Source organism: Plasmodium yoelii (genome assembly GCF_900002385.2).
Source record: "Plasmodium yoelii strain 17X genome assembly, chromosome: 10".
NCBI classification, from domain to species: domain Eukaryota; phylum Apicomplexa; class Aconoidasida; order Haemosporida; family Plasmodiidae; genus Plasmodium; species Plasmodium yoelii.
This window is the reverse complement of record NC_036182.2, coordinates 993308-1018465: the sequence shown is the minus strand read 5'-3', so window position 1 is coordinate 1018465 and position 25158 is coordinate 993308. Positions and strand designations below refer to the sequence as shown.

At 21.7% G+C, this 25158-nt stretch overlaps 11 protein-coding genes across 11 annotated transcripts; 3 read left to right on the top strand and 8 right to left on the bottom strand.

Annotated features, from left to right (window-relative positions):
• Nucleotides 1-589: 589 nt before the first annotated feature.
• On the bottom strand, nt 590-1274 carry PY17X_1023900 (40S ribosomal protein S25, putative; the record flags this gene model as incomplete). The annotated part of the gene is made up of 3 exons (XM_022956267.1): nt 590-832; nt 990-1063; nt 1274. Coding segments are annotated over 3 exons (318 nt in total).
• A 1901-nt stretch (nt 1275-3175) lies between these two features.
• On the bottom strand, nt 3176-4723 carry PY17X_1023800 (DNA-directed RNA polymerase III subunit RPC6, putative; the record flags this gene model as incomplete). The annotated part of the gene is made up of 6 exons (XM_022956266.2): nt 3176-3181; nt 3309-3701; nt 3837-3902; nt 3993-4049; nt 4213-4508; nt 4678-4723. The coding sequence occupies 6 exons, from the start codon at nt 4721-4723 to the stop codon at nt 3176-3178; spliced, it is 864 nt and encodes a 287-aa protein (XP_022813330.2).
• Nucleotides 4724-5498: 775 nt separating this feature from the next.
• Nucleotides 5499-6007, top strand: PY17X_1023700 (mitochondrial import inner membrane translocase subunit TIM8, putative; the record flags this gene model as incomplete). The annotated part of the gene is made up of 3 exons (XM_722992.1): nt 5499-5564; nt 5647-5716; nt 5841-6007. The coding sequence occupies 3 exons, from the start codon at nt 5499-5501 to the stop codon at nt 6005-6007; spliced, it is 303 nt and encodes a 100-aa protein (XP_728085.1).
• Nucleotides 6008-6168: 161 nt separating this feature from the next.
• On the top strand, nt 6169-8618 carry PY17X_1023600 (conserved Plasmodium protein, unknown function; the record flags this gene model as incomplete). The annotated part of the gene is made up of 4 exons (XM_022956265.1): nt 6169-6972; nt 7170-8322; nt 8427-8487; nt 8585-8618. 4 exons carry the CDS (start codon nt 6169-6171, stop codon nt 8616-8618), a joined length of 2052 nt encoding a protein of 683 aa, XP_022813329.1.
• Nucleotides 8619-9311: 693 nt separating this feature from the next.
• Nucleotides 9312-10574, bottom strand: PY17X_1023500 (conserved Plasmodium protein, unknown function; the record flags this gene model as incomplete). Its single annotated transcript, XM_720543.1, has 1 exon — nt 9312-10574. One exon carries the CDS (start codon nt 10572-10574, stop codon nt 9312-9314), a length of 1263 nt encoding a protein of 420 aa, XP_725636.1.
• A 1079-nt stretch (nt 10575-11653) lies between these two features.
• PY17X_1023400 (copper transporter, putative) lies at nt 11654-12151 on the bottom strand (the record flags this gene model as incomplete). The annotated part of the gene is made up of 1 exon (XM_022956263.1): nt 11654-12151. One exon carries the CDS (start codon nt 12149-12151, stop codon nt 11654-11656), a length of 498 nt encoding a protein of 165 aa, XP_022813328.1.
• Nucleotides 12152-12271: 120 nt separating this feature from the next.
• Nucleotides 12272-12869, bottom strand: PY17X_1023300 (cytochrome c oxidase assembly protein COX14, putative; the record flags this gene model as incomplete). Its single annotated transcript, XM_022956262.1, has 3 exons — nt 12272-12352; nt 12461-12528; nt 12737-12869. The coding sequence occupies 3 exons, from the start codon at nt 12867-12869 to the stop codon at nt 12272-12274; spliced, it is 282 nt and encodes a 93-aa protein (XP_022813327.1).
• A 696-nt stretch (nt 12870-13565) lies between these two features.
• Nucleotides 13566-14702, bottom strand: PY17X_1023200 (mitochondrial ribosomal protein L21 precursor, putative; the record flags this gene model as incomplete). Its single annotated transcript, XM_719708.2, has 1 exon — nt 13566-14702. The coding sequence occupies one exon, from the start codon at nt 14700-14702 to the stop codon at nt 13566-13568; it is 1137 nt and encodes a 378-aa protein (XP_724801.2).
• A 1448-nt stretch (nt 14703-16150) lies between these two features.
• PY17X_1023100 (conserved Plasmodium protein, unknown function) lies at nt 16151-17098 on the bottom strand (the record flags this gene model as incomplete). The annotated part of the gene is made up of 1 exon (XM_724567.2): nt 16151-17098. One exon carries the CDS (start codon nt 17096-17098, stop codon nt 16151-16153), a length of 948 nt encoding a protein of 315 aa, XP_729660.2.
• A 1545-nt stretch (nt 17099-18643) lies between these two features.
• Nucleotides 18644-19615, bottom strand: PY17X_1023000 (uncharacterized protein; the record flags this gene model as incomplete). The annotated part of the gene is made up of 1 exon (XM_724566.1): nt 18644-19615. One exon carries the CDS (start codon nt 19613-19615, stop codon nt 18644-18646), a length of 972 nt encoding a protein of 323 aa, XP_729659.1.
• Nucleotides 19616-20959: 1344 nt separating this feature from the next.
• On the top strand, nt 20960-25105 carry PY17X_1022900 (conserved Plasmodium protein, unknown function; the record flags this gene model as incomplete). The annotated part of the gene is made up of 1 exon (XM_724565.2): nt 20960-25105. One exon carries the CDS (start codon nt 20960-20962, stop codon nt 25103-25105), a length of 4146 nt encoding a protein of 1381 aa, XP_729658.2.
• Between the last annotated feature and the right edge of the window lie 53 nt (nt 25106-25158).

The following is a 25158-nucleotide window of genomic DNA, read 5'->3' as shown; positions in this document are numbered from 1 at the left end:
TATACTATATAGAAGCATGTGTTAAAATAAATGAAATATCAGAGTAACTATGACTAGTGTAATATATAGTTCATATTTTTTGCAAAATTAAAAAAAAAGCATAAAAGAAGAAATCTCTTATTACAATTTTTTTAGAATTTGCATCACTTTTTTTGTTATCATCATTTTATTTCACTTATTTTAAGCACGCACTCAATCTTTTTTTTTTATTTTTTTTTTTTTATTTTTTTTTTTTTATTTTATTTTGTTTTTTTTGTTTTATTTTATTTTATTATTTTTTTTTTTATTTACACAACCGAGAAGCATATTACATCTATATTTACATCTATAGTTGCATCTGTATTTGTATAATTAAATGAGGATAGGTGCACTTTCAATATAAATAAATACAACACATTATATATGTATAAAAATAAGCAATCATATATATGCCTAAATATGTTATATAATAGTCATGTTCATAATTCTAGGGAAAATGAAAAAAAAAAAAATATAAAAAAAAAAGTCTCAAAATTCATAAATAAGGGTATCTTTAATCCACGAATCACGAATGTGTATATGCATGTCCGTTTTGAATAAACTAATTATTTCAAGCAACTTTTGTATATAATTTTTGAGAGTGACTTTGAATGCAAACTTCTTTAATTAAATTTTTTTCAGCTAAATATTTTATAACTGATCTAGCCACACTCAAATTAACTTTATATTTATCCGATATTGTTGAGGGGGTAATAACTTTCATGTTTTGAACTTCCAAAATTTTGGATTGTAACGATTTATCAATAAAAACTGCATGATTTAATTTTTCTTTATTTTTTCCTTTACCCCATTTCTACAAAGGAAAACACAAAATACGTTCGCACGTGATGTATACAGCATTGTGCATCTTATCATGCATTGTCCACCTTATCATGCATTATCCACATTTTTATCCACATTTTTAATTATGTAGCTATTTTGCTTTGTTTTATTTTTCTTTGTTTTTTTACCTTTTTTTTACTTCTTCCCGATGCTGCTGCTGCGGCGGCAATCTGCTCTTTCGTCTTTCTCTCTTTAGGAGGCACTGTGGAAAAATAAATCAAAATAATCAAAATAAGAAAAATAATCAAAATAATCAAAATAAGCAAAATAATCAAAATAAGCAAAATAAAATACAAGATAAACCAAAATAAACATGTAAAATTGTAATATTAGTAGTTTCCCAAATAGGTAAAAACTTAATTGGAGATAAAATAAAATGAAGGTTTTTAGTTTTTTGTTTCAATGTTCTTACTTTTAAAAGTTAATTATAAAGTATAGATTAAAAAAATTAATAAATTATATGTTTATTTGAAAAAAGTTAAAACTATAATAATTTTAAAATAACAATTTTTTGTTATATAATTATTATTTTTATTTATTGTTTTTTTTTGTTTATTTACAAAATAATTATTTTGTTTTTATTTTTATTTTTTTCCATAAAGCATTAAATTAACGCATATATTATACATATTAATAAAGTGTACCTTAATACAATTTTTTTTCATCTTAATATTTTTTTTATACGAAATGTATTACCAGAATATACTAACATATACAGTAAACATGCGTGATAGTGATATATAAGCTTATGCACAGGTTTCAAATGTTTGTGCTTATTTTCTGATTTTGGCTTGTAAGCTATATTGTATGTATATATAATAATGTATTATAATAATGATAATATACTATGCATAATGATAATGATAAAATGTACCATGCATAATGATAATGATAAAATGTACCATGCATAATGATAATGATAGTGATAGTGATAAGATAATATAACAATTTTTAGCAGAATATGCTTACAGATATTAGTGCATATAAATAATTTATGTACATATATACGTACCTATATATGTAATGTTTTTTGCTTAAGCGATTTAAGTGGTTTTTAATAGCCCTTATATAGATCGTTGCCTTTATCATTTTTTTTTTTTTTTTTTTTTTTTTTTCCATTTTTAATTTTTACTTCACTTTTTATTTTTCACAAGTTTAAACATTTATGCAGTAAATACTGCTATGTGAAAAACAGTTTCAAAAAAAAAAAAAAAAAAAAAAAAAAAATGATAAAGTTTGTAATTTATGACATAATTTAAGGAAATTGTGTTAAAACATTAGAAAAGAAAAATAATGCGTTCTTAAATATGTATGCCAAAATGTTATACAATTTATTTATTTTTCTACATATGTTCCTGTTTCATTATTATATAAATATATTTAATTGTTATATACCTTAATAATTAAAAAAAAAAGAAAGTTAAAACACATAATAAGGAAAACACAAAATTATTGTTCATAATATTATACTATTTAATAAAAGCCCCTTAAAAGAAAAAATAATAATATGTCTTTTTGTAAAGTTAAATTTGGCTTATATCATATAACAAATAGTATATTAACTTTTTCAATTTTATTATTCTATATTTATGCTTAAATGGTATTTATATTTTTGTATTTTTATTAAGGTCTATAGTCTTATATTATATAATAAAAAATATAAATAAATTATAAACGATACTGAAATAAATAGGTAATGTTTATGATATGTGAATGTTAAAAACAAGTATAAATTATTAATGATAATTTTGAGCTTAATTTTATTTTTTTTAATTATTTTACGAAAATAAAAAAAACACACATTAATCATATAAAAATGTTTTTTTTTTTTTGGAATGTCCAAAATATACATAAATGTGTTTATAAAATAAAAAAAAAATGCAACATTATATACGTTGTATATATTTGTATGCAAATAAAACATAAAAAAATATTTCCTAATGTTGAAAGTATTAGGAAAGAATAAATGTTAAAACAAAATATTTTTTTAAAATACCTTAATTATTAAAGCATATCTTAATATATATATATTATTTCATAAATCATTCATAAAATTTAAAAGGAAATAAACAATAAAATAAAAGCGAAAAAAAATATATATATTAAAAGTTCGAATATTTCCTTATTTAGGTAATAATTTTAAAAGCCTGACTGTCTTAATATTTCGCTACTACATTACACTGGTCATTTTTCTGAACTGGCCATTTTTATGAACTGTTCATTTTTCTAAACTGGTCATTTTTCTGAACTGTTCATTTTTCTAAACTGGTCATTTTTCTGAACTGTTCATGTCTTATTCAATTAGCTATTATTATCAATTCTGAAAGAAAAAAAAGGGAAGACACATAAATGTGTATATCATATATACTTTTTTTGATAAAAAAAAAAGATATTACATTGTATCAAATTTAATAGTTTAAAAATAAATAAAAATAGTTTTCTTATACTTCCAAATTAAGATAAACATTTAAATATAAGCAAGTCTTTGGATTGATAGTAGTTTTCGTATCAAAATTGCATTTATTAAAAATATCACAAGAAAAACACGGAAATTGATTAAGAATTTTTTTTTTTTCATTATTATAATAATAGATTAATTCTTCGTTATCATTATTTTTATATATTTTAATTCTTTCTTCAAATAATAATGTTTTTATAACTCTATATATATCATTATCAGAAAAATAACCAACACTATTATTAAGTTTCTTAATATAATTAATAACAGACGTAACATTAGAATTATTATTGTTATATAAATAAAAACAAATGTTCTCTCTTATATAATCAACAACCTTTTTGTTAAATTCCCCGTCTTTGTAAAACGACCCGCCAATAACCTAACAACATAAAAAAAAAAAAAAATATTATTTACATGCACATGTCAGGTGAATAAAAAAAATGGAAAAACACACATATTTTGTTTGTACTATTTCATTATAAGCATATTGTTTTTTTTTCAATTAAATTATTACCTTTTCTGAAGCCTCTATATCATATAATATATACATTTTACGATTTTTAACGTGAATGTTATTAACCTGAAAAAAAAAAAAAAACATACAACATTTATTAGCTATACTAAAATATCGTATATATACGTGGGGGAACAGAAATATATTTTTTTTTACCTGCTTGATTAATTTGCATTCGCACAAAAACTTTAAACCCTTTTGAACTTGATGGATCTTAAGATGAGTAAAAATAAAATTATATATATATTACAACAGATATGTGATTATTTTATGAACACATTGAAAAAAAAGCTGAACACTGTTCATAAAATTTATGGTATTAAATTACATGTTCAGGTGAAAAATGTCACACATACACACATATAATAAAACTTACGAGTAATTTTGTTTGTTTTCGTAAATCAGCTGTCCAAATTCCATTACTTTGACTATTTTCAACTTTAGTAAAAATTAAAAAATCAATGTCGCTTAATTCCTTTAATTTTTTTGTAACTTCTTCTGTTCGCATTTTCGTTATAATTTTATTATTTTCATTTTTAATAGAACATGCTCTTGCATTTTCAAGAATGTTTAACGCATAAACGATTTCATTTCTTTTTATTTTTTCTTTTGTTTTTTTTTCATATATTTCTTCCAAACTATCAATATTTATAAAGTCCTTATGTTCGAGGCCTGTAAAAATTGCATTCAAAATATTATTATTTTTTTTTTAATTTAAAAAAAATATATACATATGCAATAAAATGTATGACCCATAACTTAATTGTTCATAAAAGTATGTACATATAATATATACATTAATATAACAGGTTTCATCAATTTCTATATATCTACAACATACCAATTTTATATATATCCTTAATGAGCTGCTTATTGATATTGTTCATTTTCCTCTTTATTACAAATTTATTATAAATCTTTCAGTATTTCGATATTATTTAATTAAGAAACATAATCGCAAAAACGGTTATATTATACAACTAAAAGGTGGTAACATATTGATGATTTTTCATTTCGCAAACAAAATAACACAAAAAAAATAAAATAATAATGATAAATATTAAAAAATTATCCAACATTGAATAATAAATTAAAAAAATCAGAAAATATAATATTAGAAAGGTAACATTTTTAAATTATATATCACATTTTTTTCCGCTTTTTTTACTTTTTTTTTTCCATTTTTTTTTCCGTTTTTTTTTCACAATTTTTTTTCCTTTTTTTTCCCCTTTTTTTTTCCGTTTTTTTTTCACAATTTTTATGTATACATCATTGATCTATCCTTATGGTTTCAAATAAATTGCAGAAATATTTTTATTATGATAAATTTTTTTATTGATATTTAAAAGTGTTTTTTTCCCATTTTTGCAATATTTACAGTTTCTGATATTTAGTAAACTTATATTTTTACATTCTTATTTCATCTATATAGTTTGTTTTTCACCGTTTATTCAGTCATTTATTTGGCTATTTATTTAGTCATTCATTTAGTCATTCATTTAGTCATTTATTTATTTGCTTATTTTTATCTATATGTTTGTGACACCCACTTCTCATTTATTAAATATTTAACTTTATTAATTTGGAAAAATATAGTAACATTTATGTGCATATATACATATATATATGAAATTTTATGTAACACACTAACTACATCAAACCATGGATAGCGAACCAAAAGATGGCAATATAGATAATTTTTTATCACAGTTAAATACATTAAACAAGGTATGTATATATATATATATATGTAAAAAATAATAAAATAGTAAATACATTCTCAAATATATACATTTCCCTTTTGTGTTAGATTATATCATCATTTAAAGAAACATGTAAAATATCATCTTACTGTTTTGATAAATGTGTTAATTATCCAGGTATAATAGAAATAAAAATACGAGCATATTTATGTTCCTATTTTGTGAATTTATGTTTAAAAATTTATCTTTTTTTTTTTTTTTCCTATTTTTCATCATTTATTATATTCCTCTTTTATTTTAGAAAAAAATTTGAGCAACACAAACAAAAAGTGTATATGGAATTGCACACAACGATATATAGAATGTGACCATTTTATAAAAAACCGATCAAAAGATAGTGGGAAATTATCGAACATAAATTTAATAGACGAAATAAATGCGTCGAGTCTTGGCAAAATTAATAATTAGAGAAAATATATTATACAGAATTGGCGAATCTATTTTATTTTTGTTTTAAAAACATACCTAGCTTCATTCACACACATATAATATAAATGCATACATACATGCTACCTTTTTATAATAGCTTTTTATCTATACTTGCATTTTTGTTTTAACACAAATAAATAATGTATCGAAATAAATATTTTAAGGAACATTTTTTATATGTAGAGGAGTTAGAAACGAAAAATGATGAAGATAAATGTTTATACATAGATTATGTAAAAAAATGTTTTAGCTATTTATTAAGCCAAAATGATGATTATATAATTACAACAATAAAAAAAAACAATTCTTTATGTTTTTTTTTTTTTTCACATTTACAAAAAGGGGCTAGAGCATATGATAATCTATATATTTATGATTCTTATAAGGAAAATGAATATTATATAATAGATAAATATATATTAGAGTTTTATTTAAAAATATTAGAAATATATATAAATAGTGATAAAAATGAAACAAATATAATAAAGCATACATTTATGAAAGTTAACATATTTATGGATATATTAATGATGTACCATAATTTAGAAAAAAAGAAGATAAAAGAATTATTGGATAATTTATATAAAATGACAAAATTATACTTTTTTAATATAAATAAATATATATCATTACTTTATGAACATATAAAATATATAAAAGAAAAGTTAGACAAATTTACAACTAAAAAAAGTAATGTAAATAATTTGATATTTGAAATAAATGAATTTATTACCTGTGTATATTGTTTTACAAAATTTTTTAAAAAATTTTATCTTTTTGATATGGAAAAAAACAAGTTATCAAATAATCTCATTCTTTCTACTTTACTATGTTATGATAATAATGATAATAAAAAGGAGCATCTAAATACCTTGTCTCTTGATATATTAAAAGAAGGGAAAGAATCGTTTCTATATTTGTTTATACAAACGTATTTTGAAATGGTAAAAAAAATTTTAACAATTTTTATGAACAAGTCATAATTTTTTAAACAACTTTTCTGAACAAGTCATAATTTTTTTAAACTTTTCTGAACATGTCATAATTTTTTTTATGTTTTATAGCATGGTCATGCAAATGCTGTTTTATACAAATAAGTCTATATACATGTTCTCTTATTATTTTTTTTGTTCTTTTCCAGATAAAAAAAATATACTGCGGCACTGTGGAGTCACGTGTAAAAAAAGACGTGGTTATTTTAAGATACAAATTTATAAAAACATTGAAAAAGTTTGTTAAATACAGTTTTATATATGAAGAGGAGAAAAAAAAACATCTTTATTTTTCATTTATAATTGATTTATTAAAAGAAAAAAGTAGTGAAATAAGTTTTTATTTTTTAAGAAATGATATAAAAATAATTAAATGGGATTTCTTAGAACATTTGGTATTAGAAAATAAATTAGATATTGAATTTTATATGTATGTTAATAATATTTTAAAAATAAAAAACAAAAAAGAGATAAAAGAGCTTATGAAAAAGAAATATGAACATGAAATTAATCAAATTAAGGAAATAACAAATTTAAATAATTCTAATGCTATTTTAAAAATATTAAAAAAAAATAATTTTATAATAGCTAGCACATTGGATTATATATTTTCCATAATTCCTACACAAAATTTAGATGACATGTCAGATAATACTAGTGAAAATGATGAATCCGAAAGTTTACTTGAAATGAGCAATTCTGAAAATGACATATATAATGATGAAAAAATAAACAATACTACATTTCATAAAAAAAATAATGAACATAATAACAATCTAACTAATAATACGAAATATGAATATGCTGATCCTGAATATAATAGAATTGAACATGATAACTATCAAAATGTAAAAAATAAAAATAAAAATATTTTAGAAGTATTAAAAGAACAAGAATTAATGAAAAAACTTAATAAAAAAAAAAGAGAAAAATCTAAATATATAAATGGTATAATAGATGATGAATCCAAAAATAAAATTCTAACACAATTAAACATGTCAGATAGTTTAGATAATGATTTATCAAGTAGTTCTTTTGATAATTTTCAAAACAAATTAATTGATCCAACATCTTATAGACGAAATTATAGTGTGTCTGATGAGGAGGCTGATATTGAAAAATCTGATCATGGTCAGGATCAGAATAAAAATATTCAACCAGCTCAAATTACACAAAACAAAGCATATGTTAATAAAAATAAAAAATTTATACCACCTAATAATTTTAAATTTAAAGATCCGAAATCCGGAGATTTTCCACAAAAAAAAATACCACCAAATGAGCAAAACAATGCAAATGACGGTATACCGCGAAAAATGGAAAAAAATGAAAAAAAAATTAATGCATTTCCATTTGGAAAAATAACACATATTTATATCCATGCACAATGTTTTTTTTTATATTAGACAAAACGAAACGATACTATATGAAAAAGAATACGAACAAGGGCCGGTTTCGCAGAAATCAGTAATAAGAAAAATATTATAAAGCAATATAATTTATTGTTTAACTTAAAAAGCATATTTAATAATATTCATTTAATTTACATGATTTTTTTTCGTAGGTATGACAAAAAAATGGGGAAGGGTATGTTTTAAGGAGAATTTATTTGTATTAAATATTTAATTAATTTTGTAATTTATTTTATGAACATTGTGAAAAAATAATTTAAAAGAGACTTTTATTTTAGCACCCTTTTATTTTTTGAGAAACAAACTATAAATATAAATATAATGACATTATAAAAATGTATGATAAAAGACAGGATGTATAATAGTAACATATTTCTGTCTAAAACTATTTATACTATTTTTATGTTTACCCCCGCATATTTATGTACAACTGTACATATTCTATTTGATATATCATGTCATATATCTATATATGCATATTAATATGTAACAATAAATGCCTAAACAAACTTATATGTACCAATTTGTATACTTAAAAAAAAAAAAAAAAAATTATAAATGATGAATAGTTACAAAGCTATTTAGAAAGATAAAAATGAAAACATATATGGGTATCACCATCTTTTAAGAAGGATATATATTGGTAACTAGATAATGAAATGATAAATTTTTTTTAATATTTCACCTAGAAATTTACAACCCAAAAGTGAAAAAAAAATTATTGTAAAATATCTTTCTACACATGTCTTCATGTGTATATACATATAGCTATAAAAAAATTTATTGCTTTCCAAAAAAAAAAAAAATAAAATAAAGCTAGTTTTTTTTTTTTTTTAATTACCAAATGGCTAGCTGTTCAGGCAAAAATTGTGTACATATTTATGTTGATAAATCAATTTTTTTCTTGTCAAGATCTATACTTAAGACATTGACAAGTCTTTTTAGCATTATATTATTTTGATTAACTTGGTTAATTTCGGTTATTAAATCATCATAAGAGTTTTGTATATCTTTTATATCTTTGATATATTGTTTATTTAATTTTCTATAATATGCCATATATTGAATTATTATATTTTTTTCATGTACTAAAGTTTGTATTCCTTTATAAAATTTCATCGCATTTTTATTTTCAAAAAGTTGTTTATATTTTTTTAATATAGATTTTTTAATTTCATGTTTGCTAATATTATTTGCTTTAAATAACCCATCTATTATATGATCAAATCTTTTAATAAAATCATTAATATCAAATTCGGTGTTCTTTTTATTTTTAGCTGCTTCATTATAATCTTTTAATAGCTCTTCCATTTTTATATAATTTTCATTGCTCAAATTATCGCCACATGATTTGCTTCCCTTTTCATCATCATCATCATTTTTATCATCATATTTATCACCACATTTATCACCACATTTATCACCACATTTATCACCATATTTATCACCATATTTATCACCATATTTATCATCATATTTATCACCATATTTGTCACCATATTTTTTATCATCATAATTTTTATGACCATATTTATCACCATATCTATCACCATATTTATCACCATATTTATCACCATATTTATCACCATATCTATCACCATATTTATCACCATATCTATCACCATATCTATCACCATAATTTTTATGATCATATTTTTTTTTATTATGAACATGGTCAAGATCATCACCACTTTTAATAATAATGTTGTTATTTTTTTTTACATGCCCATTTTTATTATTATATGTACTATAGTTTTTCGTTTTGAAGGTAAGTTTTCCACCTTTATTTTGTTTTAAGACACAACTATTTTTATAAGCATTATTATTTCTTGCATTGTCATAATTATTTGTCCTTTTTTTTGATAAAATGTGTGATGTTTTAACTAAGCTATCTGAATCAACATCATCATTTTTATTGATAAAAGATTCTGTAATGTGTACATTCGAATTTACATTTGATGAATTAACATATGAGACAAAAGCAGAAACAATAGATAATCCACCATTATTATTTTTATTATTTCTTATTTTTTTTATTTTTTCAAAATTTATTTCTTTATTATTTTGTTTCATCCATTTTAAGTTCTCTTCTCTTTCTATATTATTATTTTTATCGTCTTTATAATAATAATAACTCATCATAACATTTTTATTTATTTCAGATTTTGAGTTCGAACTAAATATAAATTGTTTGTTTATATATTATTAATTTTAGTTACTATTTGAAATTTCTTTGTTATAAAAAATATCTTTTTTATTTTCATTATCTTGATTAAATCTGGATATGTTTAACTCTATTTGTTTGCATTCAATATTGTTTTATTTTTTTTATTATTATTTTTTTATTATTTTATTATTATTTTTTTATTATTTTATTATTATTTTTTTATTATTTTTTTTTTTTTTTTTTTTTTTTTTCTTTTATTTATTGTTGTACTTTTGGTAGAGAATAATTTTCAAGTAGTTTTATTCTCCTCAAAAATGTCACCAATGTTTGTTTGTTTTTATTTTATGCAAACTTGGAACTCTCTTTTGGTAAGCTATTTTCCACATTCTTAATGCAAGAAAAAAAACAACAATAGTACATTTAAAAAAAAAAAAAAATTATAAAATATATTAGTCAAATAAGAGGGTAGCTAAAATAGGAATAAATATATATACATAATTTAATGGACAGATTATTAACAAAAGAGCCTTAACACTATTTTAAAAAATAACAATATACTTATTTTTCTTATATATATATACAATTTAATTTTATTAATTTTATACATGTAAACAAATAATTAAAAATAATTAAAAATATAAAAAATATAAAAAATAATATGCACACATAACAAACCAAAATATTTTATAGGCCCCCAAAAAAAAATATTGTAAGGGGGTTGCTACAACGTATTTTATACTCAATTCAAAATCCAACATTTGGAAAAAAATAAGGGCAAAAATATGGGCAAAAATATGGGTTAAAAATATGGGGTATTTGCTTTTTTTTTCGCCAATGTTACAGTTGTACTATGTTGCCACTCTCGTTATTTTTATTTTTGTGTTCTGAGGAAAGATATATGCTATAATTTTTTTTTTTTTTTTTTAGTTTTTTTTTAGTTTTTTTTTTATTTCATAATGTAGCTTAAAGTGTTGAGTGCAGTTATAAAAACATTAAAAATTGTCGGAAAAAATGATGGAAAAAAAAAAAAAAAAATAATAATTTCATGAAAATATCAATATTTCATAACTTTGTGTCCTAAAAATAAATAAGCTATTGATATTCCACCCATGATACTTAAAAATATATAAACATTAAATGTCATTACAATTAACATTAATAAATAATCAATTGTATAATTAAGAAATGTCAAAAATGTATAATTAAACCTCCAGTATGCACACATTTTATTAAGGCTAAGAAGGTTTTCTCTTAATTCTGATTTTTTTTCTATTTTAGTTACTCCCTTTTTAATTATTTTAATATATATTGATAAGAACCCTAATAATATACATAATATATTATAAAATATAAATTGGTTCATATTTTCTGCTTTAAAATAATCAAATAAAAATTTAATATTAATATTATAGTTAAAATACATAGGTAATGGGTAGCCATCTTTATTTATATCTTGATGACATGAACAGTTTACTTTTCCATCTCTAATTTTAAAAAAGTAAAAAATGGCAAATATAAAACTTGCGTATTTCTGTAAACGTATAGAATTCATTTTGGACTGGTTATAATCTTTCTAATTTTTCTAAATTTTTTTGAGATTTTTTTGTATTTTTTTGAGATTTTTCAATTTTTTTCTAAATTTTTCTAAATTTTCTAAATTTTTTGAAAAGATTTAATGGGATACTTCACTGTGTGGAATCAAACCACTGTCTCGTGCATTCCTAATTTTTTCATATAACTCTTTTCTTTGTTTCTTAAAAGTGAGGAAAAATTAAAATAAAGTTGTATAGTAGAGGTATGTAATAATACAAGTAGGCATGTATAACTATAATTTCGACTATTATTTTATTTTTCAATATACCTCTTTTCTCACATAATGTTTATAAGAATAGTGTACCGCTTCATTCCACATATTAAAAAATGAATAGCCTATATACGAACAATAAAAAAAATGATGATAAATTTTACTACATTTAAAAAGAGCATGTTATGCATTATTTAGCACACACACATGTAATGTATATATATATGTAATATATTTATTTATATTTATTTATTTTTATGTGGGACTAAATTGTGTAAGCTTGTTAAAAAGGTAAATATGATTAGAACATAATATTAAAAATAAAAGGGTTACCTAAATAAACGGTTAAGCCAACTAGAGAATATGCAGTTATAGTGTGAATAAATGTATATATTTTTTCTTTTTTAGTATAAAATGAGTAATAATTTAATTTAAAAAATCGGAAAAATTCAAATTTTATTCCCATTATTATATTTTATATGCATTATTGCTTAGTAGCTAAATTTATATATCAAGAGGAATTATTTTGAAACAAAAAAAATGAAGCATAAAAAAATTGAAGCATAAAAAAGTTGAAGCATAAAAAAATTGAAGCATAAAAAAGTTGAAGTATAAAAAAATTGAAGCATAAAAAAATTCAAGTATAAAAAAAATTCAAGTATAAAAAAAATTCAAGTATAAAAAAAATTCAAGTATAAAAAAAATTCAAGTATAAAAAAAAATTATGTTTTTTCATTTTTCGAAAATTACTAGTTAAAATAAAATATTCCCGAATGTGCACAAATATCCGCATAATGTACACCCGTTTTTTATGCCCAAAAATTAAGAGCCATTTTTACCGACTAACCAAAATACTTCGCCATTTTTATCGACTAAACAAAATATTTCCCCATTTTTAGCGACTGACCAAATACTTCGCCATTTTCAATAATTGAATTTTCAACATTTTTAAAATTCAAGGGTAAGAAAAGTTTGAAAAGGGATAAACAAAACAAGAGTTAAAATAAACAAAAAAAGGATGAAAAAATAAAGTGTTGGAAAAAATAAAATGGTGAAAAAAAGTGTTGGAAAAAAGGATGAAAAAATAGTGTTGGAAAAAAGTGTTGGAAAAATGCGTTGAATTTTAAGATGCAAAAACGTTATATGGTAGGAATGTGCTTAATTAATATGAAAGTGGGAGGAAAGGGTCAGGATGAAATCGATAGCATTTATTCAAGCCTCGTCTGTGTAAAGTGTTTGGCTGATGCTCTACTAAATTATATATTTTTTCTGCTAAAGGTTTATTATTTATATCAAATTTAATAAAATTTAATTCTTTTTGATATAACCATCTATTTGCCCATAAGTCGAGGATTTGCAGTGGTTTGTTTCTTTCATCATTCACTTCACCACTCATTTCACCACGCATTTCACCATTCATTTCATGCTTCAAATCTATTATTATATCATCTATTTTTAATATAGTTACCCAATGTTTTACTCTTAAAAAACGGCTTGATCTTCTAACCTTTTTATATCTAAAACTTAAAATTTCTCTACTTAATGTGATTTGTTCTATCGTTGCTTTAACTTTACAATATGGGATAGTAGGTTTGCCAATAATAGAAAAATCTTTAGATCCCACAAAAAGAACAGTTCCAAAATAAACAACATCTCCAGCTTTTTTCCTATGTAATTTTTCTGTCTGAACAATATCACCTATTACTACTTTATGTTCATTTATAAAATTTGATTTAAAAATACAAAATAATTCATTTTTTTTTATAAGATATTCTAAATTTTTTGGTGGCTTATCATAATAATTATTATTTATATCATCTATTTTACTAGCCTCTTCAATTTGATACTTTAATTTTTTTGTTTTATTTTTTCTTCTTCCACGTATGGTCACACTTGTGTTACAATCTTTTACTCCGTTTTTTTCTCCGTTTTTTTCTCCGTTTTTTTCTCCGTTTTTTAGTCCGCCTTGTTCATTTTCATGCGCTAATTTTTTCACACTATCAGCATCTACATCCTGTTCAATAGTAGAATTATAAATATTTTTTTTATTCCGAGTTTTTGGTAAATTTTTATGCAAAACAAATATGCATGAACTTTTATTTTGAGGTAAAAGACAATGCAAATTTTTCCACTTTCGAGCTATCGTCACTTTTTTCCTGTAATTTTTGGATGTGTTTTTCCACCTAATTTTTAAATCTTTATATGTTATAAAATTATTTAAGTTTTTTTTTTTTTCTTCATTTGGGTGTATTGGATAAAGTGGCGGGTTTATTTTCCTTTTTCGGTGTTTTCCAAGCATTAGCTCCTGAAAAAAAAAAAAATAATAATAATAAATAATAATAAATAATAAAAAATAACCATGCATCTAAATAAGTGATATATGCTCATTTAGCTACTTTGGAACATAAAATGCATAAAAATTTATTTTATTTTATTTTATTTTATTTTTCTTTATTTCAAAATAAGCAGTGTTACTATTTTATGCCCCTCTTGTCTTCGGCAAGGATAATAAGTCAAACTTCGTTTTGCTACAAACATTAATTGAAAAAAAAAAAAAAAAAAAAAAAAAATATGCATAAGTACAGGCATAGAACCAAATATTCACTGGAACCCTAAACACACACTACCCTATATATGAAATAGCCAGTATGACTTTTTCTTTTTTTCTTTTTTTCTTTTTTTCTTTTTTTATTTTTTTCCTTTTTTTACAAACCTATTCTTAGAGTGTCATATTGAGTAATAGATGGAATTGGTGTTATGCTATATGTTGTTCTAAAAATATTTATTAATTTTATTTTTATATCCATTTTGGAAACTCATTTTAAAAGCACAATGGTTATTTTGCTATTCCCCACCTTTGCTATTCCCCACCTTTGCTATTTCCAACCTTTCTATTTTAAGTTTCGATGTTTTTCACTTTTTTTTTTAAATATTCCAAAGTGATTCACTCAAATTCACCTCACCGTTTATTATTTATATAAGATATTTATCACCAATATCTATAATGCTATTTTTTTTTTTTTACTGAAAAAAATGATAAATTAACTATTAGTACAAAACCCTTAAACGAACTCATAAATTATTTGCCTTAAAATTAACACATACAAATATGTTAGCAAATATCAATACATACTACATACATACTACATGCATACTACCTGCATACTACATGTATACTACATATATACTACATGCATACTACATACATTCATTTGTTTGTTCATATTTTTTTTAAGTATTTATTTTTAGCGCATAGAAAAAATGTTACAAAAAAAAGGTGTTATATATATTATACATATATATATTTTTTTTTTTTTTTTTTTTTTTTTTTTTTTTTTTTTAAAATAATAAAGTTAAATTTAATTCATAAATTAGCAACATTGTTAAGTAGGTGTCAAGGAAGAAACACGTCCTTACACAATTATTAAAAATGAATTGCGATTACATTTTCAATAATTGCGATTACATTTTCAATTAAATATTATGACCCAGCGGAAAAGCTAATCTTGTGTATAGATACATTGCTTTATATAAACAATTCTATAAAAATAATGCAAATGCATTTCTATATTCCTACTATTTAGTTATGTAAATATTTTTATTACATCTCTTAAGCTTTAAATTTATTATATATTATTTTTTTAGCTAGCTATTAATTTAATGGAAAATTATCTCCTAATTAAGTTATTTATGAATGGGAAATTATTTATAGAGGGTAAAAAAATATTACTAATATTTTATATGCCCCTAAAATAAAGTTTTTTGAGAAAAGCGAAATAAACGCTCACATTCATCAGTGTTTTTTTTATCCTTAATTAGTTTGGTCATATTTTGAACATAATCTGGATGCTTAATAAAAAAACTATTTTCTAATTGTATTGGGTTTAAAAGAAGGGTATTGTTTTTTGAATGAAGCTCATTTATTATATGTTCTGACTCAAATATGAAAGGGTTTAATTTTTCCATAATCTCTTGTTCATACAATTTAATGTTATTATTATTATTATCATCATCATATGTGCTAGTGTGCATATTTTTTGACATTGTTACCCCTATAGAATTTAGTTGCATAATATTTTGTGTTGGTGAAAATTCATATTCATTTGGTTTTTTTATTTGGTTATATTTATTTTTAAAGTTTTTAATCGATAATTTTCTTTTATAATTATAAGAAAGAAAAATATAAAAATTATGACAAAAGACATCAAATGTTAATTTAATATTATTATCACTTCGATATTTATATATATATGCACATTCAATTTCATTTATACATTTTAACATAATATTTAATTTTTCTTTATCTTCGTCTATTTTATTATTTATGAACTGGTCATAAGCAGACGGATTATATATGTTACTTACTACATTATTTAAATTTTCAATATAATGATAATTATTTTTATCTAATGAATTTATTCCTTTTCTTTCTACTGGGATTATATGAAATCTTATTCTGACAAAGTCATCATATTTTAATGAATATTTTATATCACTAGTATATATAAAATCTAAATTATTATTGTTATTTCTTTCTTTATTTATTCTATTAAATATTTCGTATAAAATTGCTATTTTTTTTACTACATTTTTATCGACTTTATTATCATTTACATCTCCATATATGTTATAATTGTTAGTCTTTCTGAGGATTTCCTCAAAATATTTTTCTTCTCTGGTGAGCATATTTTTCATTTTTTCCTGTCTTCCGTCTTTGGCTATTTTTTTTTTTTTTCGTAAAATAGCTAGCTAATAAATTTATTGGGCATATTTCAAGTTAAAATGAAATAAATTCTGAACATGTCATAAAAAAATGTGTTAATATATGACAAGCGAATATGTACACAACGATATATCACAAATAATGCTGTCCTATCGAAAAAATACCTTATTTACATTATTAACATAGAATAATTTTACAACATTCTATTGCACAAATAGAAAAAACTCACGTCTATATGCACATATATGACATGTACGTACATGTAATTAATAGTTTTGTATGTGGAAAATACCTGTCTAAATAGCAAAAAATATATATACATACAATCACCAATTATTAATAAAATAATAAAAAAAAAAAGGAATATTTACGCAAGTTTAATATTTTATATTGCACAGTTTGCATATAATGAGGATATATATATAATATATTTTTGTCTGCTCAAATATGCATATATAGTTTTGCATATTCTCATTTTTTATATTTTGATAATTATGGAGAAAATTGTATTGAATTGTATGCTTCGAAAAAAAGTTAATTATTATTACATGACCATACATGCATAAATAATGCATATGCATGGCTAATATTTTACATCGCTAATTTTGTTTATTTTGTCTTTACTTATAAAAGGGAATACAATCTATTGGATGCAATAATTGTGCATTATAATAGCACTGTTTGTTTTTTTTTTTTTTTCATTTTCTTCAAAATGTAAAACTATATAAATAATATATGTATTAAAAAGGGAAACAAATAAATATATTGAATAATTTTGTAATAAACATACTTTGGAAAAAGTATTAGAAATGAAAAAAATAAAGTGGATATATATATATCATCCTCAAAATGTTGTAATTATAGACTTTCCCATTTTACGTGACCATATAAGCAATATAAAGCTCTCCAAAAAATATAATACATATGTTAGATTATATGTGCATAGTAATTATATATATGAACATGTACATAAAAAAGATTTCCCTTTGAAAATTTACCCCCTTAAGTTACATTACTTGTTTGACCATTGGAACGACTTTATTCGACTTTCACTTCGTGCCATCTTTTGTTAACATCTTTTTTACCACCTTTTTTACCACCATTTTGACACGTTTACATTTTTATGTTTTAACATTTTTTCCCTTTTTCCTAACACATTATGTGAGAAAAATATTCACGTTAAAAATTGTAGTTAGCACAAAAAAAACAAATAAAAAATAATTGGGCATTCAGAATTTTAAACAATAAAACGCCAAAAACGTGGAAATACGATTATCAAAAAAAAATTTAAAACATGTATAAAACTAATTATTACAAATAATTAGTTTTTACATTTAGCACAAAAAAATACCACATGATGTAGTTCATACCACATTGTGTAGTTCGTACCACATTGTGTATAATTACAAATTATGAAATATTCAAAATAAATAAATGACTTTATAAAAAGTGGGGGTTTGTTTTTCCCCCTTTTTAAACATGCACATATAGTGATGTTCTACTATTATAAATGATGATCAGAATGAGAAAACTTTATCTAATTCATCCATCATTTCATCCATCATATTGTCAACATTTTGTTTGTTCTCTTCTTTTTCTTTTTTATCATGTGTTTCTTTATTTTCACTACAAGGTATTAGTAATCTCAGCTTTATATTGGTATTTATTTTGTCTATATTTTTTTTGTAATATAAAAAAGCTTTAATTGTTTCTGAACGGTCAGCAAAAATAATGTAACCAACTTTTCTTTCAATATGTTTTTGTTCTTCATTTAAATTAAGGTTATATTTTCGAAAATTAAAATTAATAAAAAATGTTAAAAAGAAATTATTTTTAATATATAATTTTAATATATCAATATTATTATTATAATCATTTAAATATATTTCAATTATATTTTCACCATTATCATTTTTATTTTTATTTTTATTTTTTGTTGAGGATTTATTTTTATTATATTTTTTAATAAAATTTTCATTTTCCTTTTTTATATTATTTAAGTCATTTTCTTTCTGTTCATTTATATTTTTTTCTTCAAAAAGAAATGATGAATTATTATTTTTATCTTTTTCTCTTTTTTCCAATTTTTGTTTATAAATTAATTTTTCATTTTGAAAAGCCACAAATTTTTTTTTATCTAAATATCTATTTAGACTAATATTATTAATAGACGTTTTTTTTTTGTGTGATGCTGTTGTTTTTTGTTTTTGTATATATGAATTATATTTATTTCGTAATGTTTCATTTATTAAAAATTCATATGCACATTTCAATGTGTTAAACTCTTCGTTACTATTTTCTTCTTTTTCATGATCCTTAGATTTTTTATTTTGTTTATTTTTATCTGGATGTAAAAGTAATGCACATTTTAAATATCTTTTTCTTATTATATTTTTTATATCTGGTTTATTTGAGCAATTTATATTTAACCCTAATATTTTATATATATCTTTTCCCACTAGCTCTTTTGGAATAAATGATGTATCCATGCTTATCGTTTCAAAAGTTTATTAATTGAATTATAGGACAAAATTGGTGACAGTATATATATATATGTACATGCATATGCATACATATATATGCATGTACATGTTAAGGAGAAATTATTCTCCAAATTTTGCTTAGCCATATAGCTACATAGATCAATCATATATTCTCCCTATAAATAAATATGTATTATGATATTTATATACAAATAATGTATAGTAAGCAAAAATTGTTATTTTTATCATTATTTATCATTTTTTATCATTATTTATCATTTTTTATCATCATTTTTTATGAATGCAATAATAAATCACTATTTTGGATATATTATGATACAACCTTTCAATTATTCTAAATTTGAATTACTATATTTAAAAATAATTAAAAAAATATATCCAAAATTTGATATAAAGAATGTTAAAAATTATAAAATTTAGCAAATTGAAAATGTGGGGAAAAAAATCATAAAAAACGCATAGGATAATCTATCATATATATTATACATACATATGAATAATTAATTTATTTTAAAAGGGCAACGGAAAAAAAATAGCGGCATATATTTTTCTCCCTATACTTGTAAAAAATTTAATTCATTATTATTAAAAAAAATATATAATTGTAGATTTGAATTTAATACAAATTAAAAAAGAAAGAAAATGTAAATAGTGTCAAAAAAATGTAAATATAGTAAAATCTCAAATAGTGGATTGCCCCTTTGAAGATTATTTTTATGACGAAATTATTAACCAAGCTTTTATTTCGATATTTTCTTTAATTAGTAAAAAATATTAATATATTTATTTTCTCCACAATAATAACAAGCTCCAACAATTTATAGTAAATTTATAAATAGGTATGCATATTAATTCAATGTATCATTGTTTTATTTGCATATTTGGGGGGAACAAAAAATTCACAACAACATTTTTCTGTATATAAATTCAAGCATATTTGTTCTGACTTGTTCATAAATTCAAGCATATATGTTCTACTTGTTCATAAATTTAAGCACATTTGTTTTGACTCGTTCATAAACTTTAGCTAATTATACTATTTTACATGAACAGTCAGAAAAATTGAGTCCAGTTGTCATCTCAAAAATTTTCATGATAATATAAAAGCAAAAGGACATACTTACACGTGTATATATTTGGATAGTATATCGTTTTTTTTTTTTTTTTTTTTTTTTGTCATATACATTTTTAAGAATAAATACAGAAATATAAAAAATCAGGGATGAACCAAGTTGGAAAAATCTGATAAATTTTTATAAAATATATATTTAGTGTGGTTATCCATTCCTTTGTTATTGTTTGTTTTCCCTTTTAAATAGTAACTTCAAAATGGAATCAAAACAAAAACAAAAAAAAAAACCAAAACTCAAAAGAAATAATGATAGAAATAGTGGCAGAAATTGTGGCGGAAGTAAAAAAATGAAAACGAGTTCGCATGAAGTTTCAAGTGACTATGATAAAGATACATCGAATTTAAGTCAAGTATTAAAAAAATTGTGTTATTACAAAAAAAATAAAAAAAATGTAAATTTATTACAAGAAGTAAAAAAAATAACAGTAAATTTTATAAATGATCTTAATGATGATTTAACAAAATATTTGAATGATGAAAATAGCAAATTTAAAGACATGTATTCAAAAAGTATAAGATTAATAAAAAATTGTAAAATTTTAGGAAGCTTTAAAAATAATATGTATTTAAATAATAACCTAAATATTGATTTGGGTATAGAATATAGTTTAGATATAGATTCAGGAAAAAAAGCAAAATATAAAAATTTCCATAAATATCATAATATGTATGTTAATTTAATAAAAATGTTATTTTATAAAAAAAAATTTGTAAATTATTTAGATAAAGCAAAATTAAAACATAATATTAATATATCTGTTTCTACAAAAACATGGATAAATAAATGTAAATCTGTAATTGTGTTAAATGTGTTAAACAATAAAAAATATGTTGGAAATATTATTATAATTTTATTTCCTACAAAACAAGTTGCATTAAGTATGCATTCTGTATATAAAAAATATTATAAAAATTATAAATTAGTTTCAAATAACAATATAATAAAAGAAAATATGAATGATCAAAATGCATCTATGACATCAAATGAAAATTGTATCAATAAAGAAGACATTCTAAAAAATAAAACAACTTATAAAAATCTCAAAATAAATTTATTAAAAAAATTTTTTATTTCTGAATTTTATATTATTAAATGTGATCAAATAATAAAAAATTCTGTTCAAAATTATCAAGGATATAAAGAAGCAGTTAAATTGTTGAAACTGTGGTGTATGAATAAAAAATTGTTATTTACATATTATGTATATAATGCTGAAAAAAAAGGAGAAAAAAAAGGAGAAAACACAAGTTATGATCAAAAATATGAAGTTTCAAATTATTTATATTATACTGATGTTAATTCATTTGCATTAGGGCTTGTATGTTCTCATGTATGTTTTACATTAAATCTAAAAAATTCAAATTTTTTACAAATTTTTAAAGAAACTATTAAATTTTTAAGTACCTTTGATATTTCACAAAATATGATGACATATAATAATGGAATATATACAACATTGAAAAAGAATAATAATAATTCTGACGAAATACAAGAGAACATTTTTTTGATAGATAAAATATATGATATATTTCAAGATAATTATTATTCTTTTTATGAATTAATTTATGAATCAAAAAAAGCACATTTTTATTTAAATTCAAATACAATTACTATATATGATAATTATTATGAAATTTTTTTATCTAATTTAAAATGTTTTCCTATGAACTTTGAGGAACGTATTCTATTCCCTTTATTTGTATCAAATAATTATACAAATTATAACAAAGAAATTATCTATTTAAAAAATATATTAATAGAATCTTTAAATGATAGAGTTGAAGATATCTGTATTCGATTGATATCCTTTCCAATTTTAGAGACTCGAAAGGGGAAGGAAAGCATACAAGATGGGTCAGATGTAGCAAATGTGGCAGATGTAGCAGATGTGGCAGATGTGGCAGATGTGGCAGATGTGGCAGATGTGGCAAATGGGGCAGACATTGATATGTTAGACCCATTTCAGGAACTACATTTAAGCGTTAAAAATAGAAAAGATAAAGTTGTTGCTGGAAATGTATTTGAAAAATTGAACACGAAAAAGATGATACATGGGCTATGCCTTTTTATAAATACAAATAACACAGCGAGAATATTTGACATATCATCTGTTTTATATAATCCTGAAAATGTTTCTAGTTTTAAACAGTTTTGGAAAAATAAGGCAAAGATAAAGCGATTTGAAAACAACACGATATATGAGATAGTGCAGTGGAAGCGACCCGCAAAAAATGTAAAAATAAAAAAGGAAGAAAAAAAGGAAGAAAAGGAAGAAGAGACCGACTCGATTGGGGGTTCTAATAATTCTGAACAGACCCAAAATAAAGTGTTCGACGCGATGTTTAGTGAATTATATCCTGACAAAAAAACGAACTCTGTTCATGTTCAAATCATTAAATATATATTAAAAAAAAATAAATATAAAGAATGTAATAATATACAAAATTTAATGACAAATAAATTTATAAAATATATAAAAAAAAATGACCATTTTATGTATTGTAATAAAAAATTAAAAAAAAAATTGTCTTTTTTTATTTATTTTTCAAACCCCTTATTAATTAAAGATATAAATAATTTAAATTATGATAAAATACATGAAGAATATAATGAAATAAAAACAGTTTTATATAAAATAGATGAAAAATTATTCACCATTTCTAATATTAACAGTTCTAATCAATTATTAAAAATGTCCGATTTAGGATATAAAATAAATTCTAATATAATTGTAATAGATATTATTATTGACATAAAATTTAACAACCCCATGATATATAAAAATGCAGAAAATTTTTATAAAAATTATGAAATAACAAAAGAAATTATAAAAAGATATTTTTTGGAAGATGAAAATAAATTAATTAAAAATGTTAAAAAAAGAAATACATATATAGATATTTATTTTGATTCTACACTATTCCGATTACATTTATTTTTTAAAAAAGTTGTAGAAAAAAAATTGTTACAAATAACAAATATAAATGATGCTAAACTTGAAAGTGGTGAAAGTGGTGAGAATGGTGAAAGCGATGAAAGTGTAGACAGAATCAGAAATTTTGTATACAAACCTATTATATCATCATATATTTTTTATTATTCTACTAAATTTTATACTTTCCATACTTCTATCAAAATATGTAAATTATGGCTAGCTTCAAAAGGAGTTCCAGATTTTGACGATTTGGTTGAAAATGTTTTATTTCATATTTATACTATTGAATATAAAAAACATAATCAAATTCATAATTTTTTTAAAAATTCAAATATTGTCACAGGAAATAGAGAACTAAAGGAGTTGTCTCTTCATCTTCAGCATAATGACAGTCAAGACCGAAAATTTGAAAAAAATGGAAAAGGCGAAAAAAGTGGCGAAAAAAATGGAAAAGGCGAAAAGAGTGGCGAAATAGACGATTCCCATTTGAATAGCTTTTCATTTTCATCTCAAATTATTTTATCAAAATTTTTAAAATTTATTACAAGCTATGATTGGGAAAATAAGCCACTTATTATGGATTATAACAATTCTATGACAGAAGAACAAAAAACAAAACTGATAAATATATTTATCACAAAAAAGAAGAACAGTTTAAATGGCAAAACTGGCAAAACTGGCAAATACTTTTGGATAGCATCAATATATGATCCCCATTCCATTTTAATAACATTACCTAATAATTTATTTCATTATATATTGTCAGTTGCAAAAAATGATCTTATTAATATAAAAAGATTGTATAATAAATTTGAAAAAGAAAAATGGATGAGTTTGTTTCTTATGAATAAAATAGGGTGTGATCTCATTTTAAAATTAAATCCTCCAAAAAAATTAACAAATAATAAATCTTCTATGATACAAATACAGAATGATTATAACATAGAAGACATAAATTTGATTCCAGAACATTTTAACAAACCTATAGATGATATATTACCATTATTAAATAAATATGAATTAATACATATTTATGAAATGCATTTTACTAATTTTGTAAAAAAGTTAAAAGATAATTTGTCTTCTCAAATTATAATTTTATATAATCCCTTATGTTTTAATGATCAAGTTAATATTTCAAATTTTAGAAAAAAAATAAAAAAAAAATTAGATGTATTTAATTTTACAAAATATACATCAAAATCATGGATGCCATTTATCTTTGTTACATTTGATCCCAAAACAATTCAAAATATATCTTTGCAAAATTTGAACACTACTAATTTGGTACATGATGATATATTAAAGAATGACATATTATCTCTTAACAGCTTTAATACATTTATATTTTATCTAAAAAATAATGCAAGCGAATTGTTGCGTAGTGTGCATTTCCCACAACTATGAAATTTTAGAGAGCCCTCGTTCTGTCATTTATTTTGTCGTTTTTTCATTCATTT